General features: G+C 39.0%; 1 protein-coding gene across 4 annotated transcripts in view; it reads right to left on the bottom strand.

Annotated features, from left to right (window-relative positions):
* ATP11A (ATPase phospholipid transporting 11A) overlaps window positions 1-4,965 on the bottom strand; it is a 305,123-nt gene that overhangs the window by 102,242 nt on the left and 197,916 nt on the right. For all 4 annotated transcript variants that reach the window (XM_019524853.1, XM_019524854.1, XM_019524855.1 and 1 more), the window contains one exon: window positions 777-905. In XM_019524853.1, coding sequence (XP_019380398.1) covers window positions 777-905 — 129 coding nt within the window. The remainder of the gene's footprint in view (window positions 1-776; window positions 906-4,965) is intronic.

Raw genomic sequence — 4,965 nt, 5'->3', positions numbered from 1 at the left:
CCTACTAGTGCCTCAATCACTATAATAAAATAAATTCTAAATAACTATAAATTTTGGTATTTGATTTGTGTGTCTTATCATGGAAAATAAGAGCTCCCTCTGTCCCTTTCACTCACGAAGACAGGTCCAGGCCCCTCACTCCCAAGCCACAGCACCCCAGCCCTGCTGGTGTCCCTCACCCCCTCGCCACAAACTCCCATCCCCTGCAGCAGTGCTCGAGCCTTGGCTGCTGCAGCCCAAGTGGGGAGCCTGACTCAGCTTACCCCACAGATTTCACAGCTGGAGTGGAGCCTGTGGCAGGGGAGGTGAGTGCAGGCTGCCTGCTACAGGCTTAGGCAGGGGGTGGAGCCAGCTCCCCACTGCTGTGCACACTCCCAGCAGGGTAGGGGAATGCCCCTAGATCTGCATGCGGGGTAGGGGCAGGGATGGATGTGGACTACCTGCTGTGGGCTCAGACTCTGCCAGCCTGCAGAGAACTTTTCAAGAGAGCAAAATCCACATGTCTCTGCTAAAATAAAAAATCCGCATTTTTCTTGGGTAAAAGGAAAAATCTGCATTCTTCTCCATTTTTCCATGGGAAACAGAAAACCTGGATCTCTGGATATAAGCAAGCACTAGTTTGAACACTTCAAAAAATAACGTAATGCTAAAGAATCCTTATTAACCTATAGAAATCTGTATCCTTTTTATATAGATATGCAGGATGTTACTGTACTCAATGCCAAAAACCAGGGACCACTTCTATTTTAAAAAGAAAATATATAGTATTTTATTACTTTATGACTAGATTCACCATCCAAACTAGCAGTTGTAACAAAACATGTTCCATCCCCTCGACTACTTGATAGAAATATTAAGTCACATGGGAACGTTTCATCTTCTTTTACCATCACAATATCTCCAACCTATGAAAAAAAAAGAAAATAAAACATTTATCATTTTTAAAAAACTTGAAACTTCAGATTCCAAGGATGAAACCCTGGCCATTTTAAAGCCTGGGGCTAAACTCCCATTGACTTAAATGAAACAAGGCTTCACCAGCTTGGGTCCACAGAGACAAGTTGCAAAGAGTAGTACATACTGTAGAAAAAATAATACCTAGTGCTTTTATTGAAAAATATCTACCCTCTGAAGATCTCAAAGCACTTCAAAACCATTATTTGCTTAATCCTTACAACATTCTATGAAGACAGATAGGCTGCTAATCCTATTTTACTGGTTAACACATTGATTACAACAGTGGGGACAAATCCTTTTGGCAGGCAGGCCACAAATTAGTGCAGGACCCTCTCCAAGTAATACTCCAGTCCCCTTCCCTTTCCCAAACAACAGTTCTGCTTTCTGCTACCTGCCCAGTCTGTTGCTTTGTTGTCTGCTTCCTATCCTATCTGGTGCTGTGCTACCTGTCCCTGTCCCCTTCCCAATCTGCTACGTGTCACACAGGCTGCCCATGTCACCTGTGGCATGTGTGATGCAGCTGCCACCCCTGGGCTGCAATATAGGTTACACAATGAGTCAGTGTGAGAAACATGATGCAGTGGTCTGACTCCATCGCTCAACTGTGCATGACCCACTATAATTGGCTCCTGAGGATATATATATGAAGATTGAGTTGTGGTAACTAGATCAGACTGAAAGAATTCAAGTTTTTCTATGTCAAAGGGACAAACTTTTACAAAAAAGTTTCATTAAAACTTCCTTCCAATAGTGATGTCAAGAAAATTAATTCAAATTTATATAACCACAACTAATACTTCTACAGACCCTGAAGGTATGCTATTAGTCACATAGCATGAACAAGCACTATTTTTTGCAAAAACATCCAGATATTGTTGAAATTCTAATTTAATGACTGAAGAATGTGAAGGGGCTAGAACGTAATCATTTTTTGTCAAAATATCAGTTTCAATGACAATTTTCATCATAAAATAAGGTTTTGTTTTTGACAAACTCTGACAAATATGGTTTTCTTTTGTCTCCTATTTTATCATGTCAAAATGCCCATGTCTGAAGAATTTCCCACTGTGCTTTTCGTGTCATTTATTTCTTGCTAAATTGATTTAATGAGGTCCCAATCAGTTTCATAACTGTGATATGAAGTTACAAAGACTGAATTTTGATAGACCTAATCTGGTAGCAGGTAGCCAATTCTAATTATACACAAATATTTGGATAATCAACAATAATGGCAACATATAAAATAATCAAGAGTTTAGACAAGTCTTGGAAAAAATGTATCCCAGTTTGCCAGACTGAGAAAAGAGTTAAAGAATCTGCTTAGTCTCCATCTGCATTAGTATATTTGTATATTTTGAAGCAATTTGGGTGTCTGTAAAGCTGAAAATTGCAAGGTAAGGTTCTACTTAATATTTGCTTCTGAGAAAAACCACAATCTCTTAATTCTTTTGGGCTCAAATGCTTTATTTCAGCACTAACTAACTATCCATAAATGTTTTTGCCAAGGAGTGTACTTCAGTTTTCAGAATGTTTCAGATTTGTTCAGTGACAGGAGATCCCAAGGGCCTGGCAGGGATATAACCCAGTGTTTTCCAGACAGCCTCTTATGTGACTTCTTGTCTCCCACTCCCTTACTAGATGTTTTATCCCTCATACTTCTCCTTTTCTGTACCTTCCACCTAAAACTACCTGTCCACACAGTGTGCTCCTTGAAATTCCTCTAATAATGAACACTTATATTTGGACCATTTTGGATACATCTGGTCATAGTCAGCTTTGCAAAGCACTTATTGGGCCAATGCACCATTTCAAAAGTACCATTTGGACCCTGCCTGCTTTATAAAGCATGCATTGATTATGCATATCTACTTGACACTGGCTAAATATTTGAAAAGCTGCTTAAATATTTCAGCCCTACCTATATTCATGTTGGCTCCCAAAAGATTCCCTAAAAGGTCATTTGGAAAAAGACAAAAGATATTTTGAAGTATTAGGTCAAACTTTTTTGAAAATAAAATGTAGGAAAAGAGCTTTACTTATATTTTTGAGAAAGAACAGACTATTTTTTAACCTAAAAAAAGCCTTTGTTCAATTTAAATTTTAAATTCTTAAAAAGAAAAAAACCAAGAGTGTTCACAATGAGAGCTGACAATGTGACAATTCAGATACTTTAGCGTGATCTTGGTGACAAGGGTAAAAAATAATTTATAACAGAATGCTAGAATCAGGTTTTGGTGGAAAACTTTACTTATCCACCTTAAAATTCTCAATCTTTTTATTATATTAACAATTGTCTTAAAAAGTGTAACGATAATTCAGAGACATCCCACAAAATGGCAGGAGTTACTTGAGCCCCTGGAATTAGGCAATGATGAATGGATTTGAGAAGTGTTTACTAGTTGGTAGTAAAAAGCTAAACAAAAAATGTGTCACTAACAAATTGCAAAACAGTCACAGGTAGCGGTGGTAAAGAGCACCGCAAATAAGATTATTTGAAAGTGTGTTTCTAACAAACAGTGGGGTTTCATTACTTGGAAGGGATCCAAGACTGAACATTTTGATTGGGCAGAATTCACTATGAGGTTTGTTAAAGGAAAAAAAGAAAAGGAACATTATAGAACATACTTCCCTAGTGGAAGAGAGGAGAAGGACGGGTTGGCACGTGCTGTCAGCTCACTGACCTACCAGCCAAATACAGACCTACTGTTCAAGATTTTTAAAGGAACACAATTGCAGTCTCAAAATTAGGCTTCTGTAAAGCACAAAGAATTTAGTTCAGCCTCAAGACTGAACATCTTTTTCCCAAAGGGATTTTTAAAGCAAACTTTTAATTTAAGAAATTACATACACTGATCTTCACTTTGAGAAGCTTGTGATCCTCCTTTTTATTCCAGAAGTACTGAGGGATGAGGCCTGCTAATTACCAGCTCAGGCCTCAAAATAGAGAGATTTATTTAGACAGTATACGCAGATGTGAGTGTACTATGCTCTTACCAGATGATAAAGTCTCAGGCTTTCCAGGTTTAGGAAGATAGCTTTCTCAGCCACCTGCTTCTGGTTAATTAATCTCACAGATTTAGGGACCAGAGTCAGGGATCAAGATGCCTAATCAGAAGGTAAATGAGGCAGCAGACGCCTTCTGTTTGTAGGCAGTTTGGCCAAGGTCCGCCATCTGCACTCCTTGAAGTAGGTGGGGAAAGGTGCTAATGACACAAGTTCTGTCCACATTGCTACATAGAGCAAGAGAGAACCTGGATGGCAAAACATGTTTGAATGGCTCCTGGACTACAGGTTTTACAAGTCATGCTCACAACAAAAGCAAAGTAAGCCATTTGACCATTTAGGACTGTAGGTTCCCACATCCCATGCCAGGTCAAGTAAACCAAAACAATCAAAATGCCTAGATGGTTATAATTTTGTCAACAAGGGCCCTTCAAGCTAAACAGCTTGCTGTTAAGACCCATTAAGACCAATATTAGCTTGAAAAAGAACTTGCACTAGGATGCAGCAGAAACTCTCTAACAGAATGGACCAGTGTTCGGTTATCACAGTCCACGAGGAGAGAGAAGTTTGAGTTTTGAAGTCAGTAGGAATGGGAAATCTTGCCATAAATTATAATAAACCTTCCCAATGTGAGATCTTTACCAGGAAGAAATTAAATGATGTTGGGAAATGGCTTTGAAGCAAATCACCAGGGGGTAGAAGACATCCAGCCTACAGATGAATTATTAGAACACCTTGCATTCTGTATGGACTTTCATAATTTTCTCTGCCACCAAAGAAAACTCTCCAGCTGGTAACAGACGTATATACAAGTCCTGCATAAAGTATCATGGACTCACCGCTGAGTCATATTAAATGTATGCATTCAATTACCTCCACTGAGGCTACAGCAGGGGCAAAGCAGCAATACTTTGTAGGGGGGAAAAAACCCATGAGCAACCAGGTTTTGACAGTTTAAGCTGAAATAGTATTAGAGATACTATTAAAGACAAAAGGCAGAAAGGT

Source organism: Gavialis gangeticus, unplaced genomic scaffold (assembly GCF_001723915.1).
Source record: "Gavialis gangeticus isolate Ggan-Ray unplaced genomic scaffold, GavGan_comp1, whole genome shotgun sequence".
In the NCBI taxonomy this organism is placed as follows: Eukaryota; Metazoa; Chordata; order Crocodylia; family Gavialidae; genus Gavialis; species Gavialis gangeticus.
The sequence above is the reverse complement of the archived record's forward strand: the minus strand, read 5'-3'. Positions and strand labels throughout refer to the sequence as shown.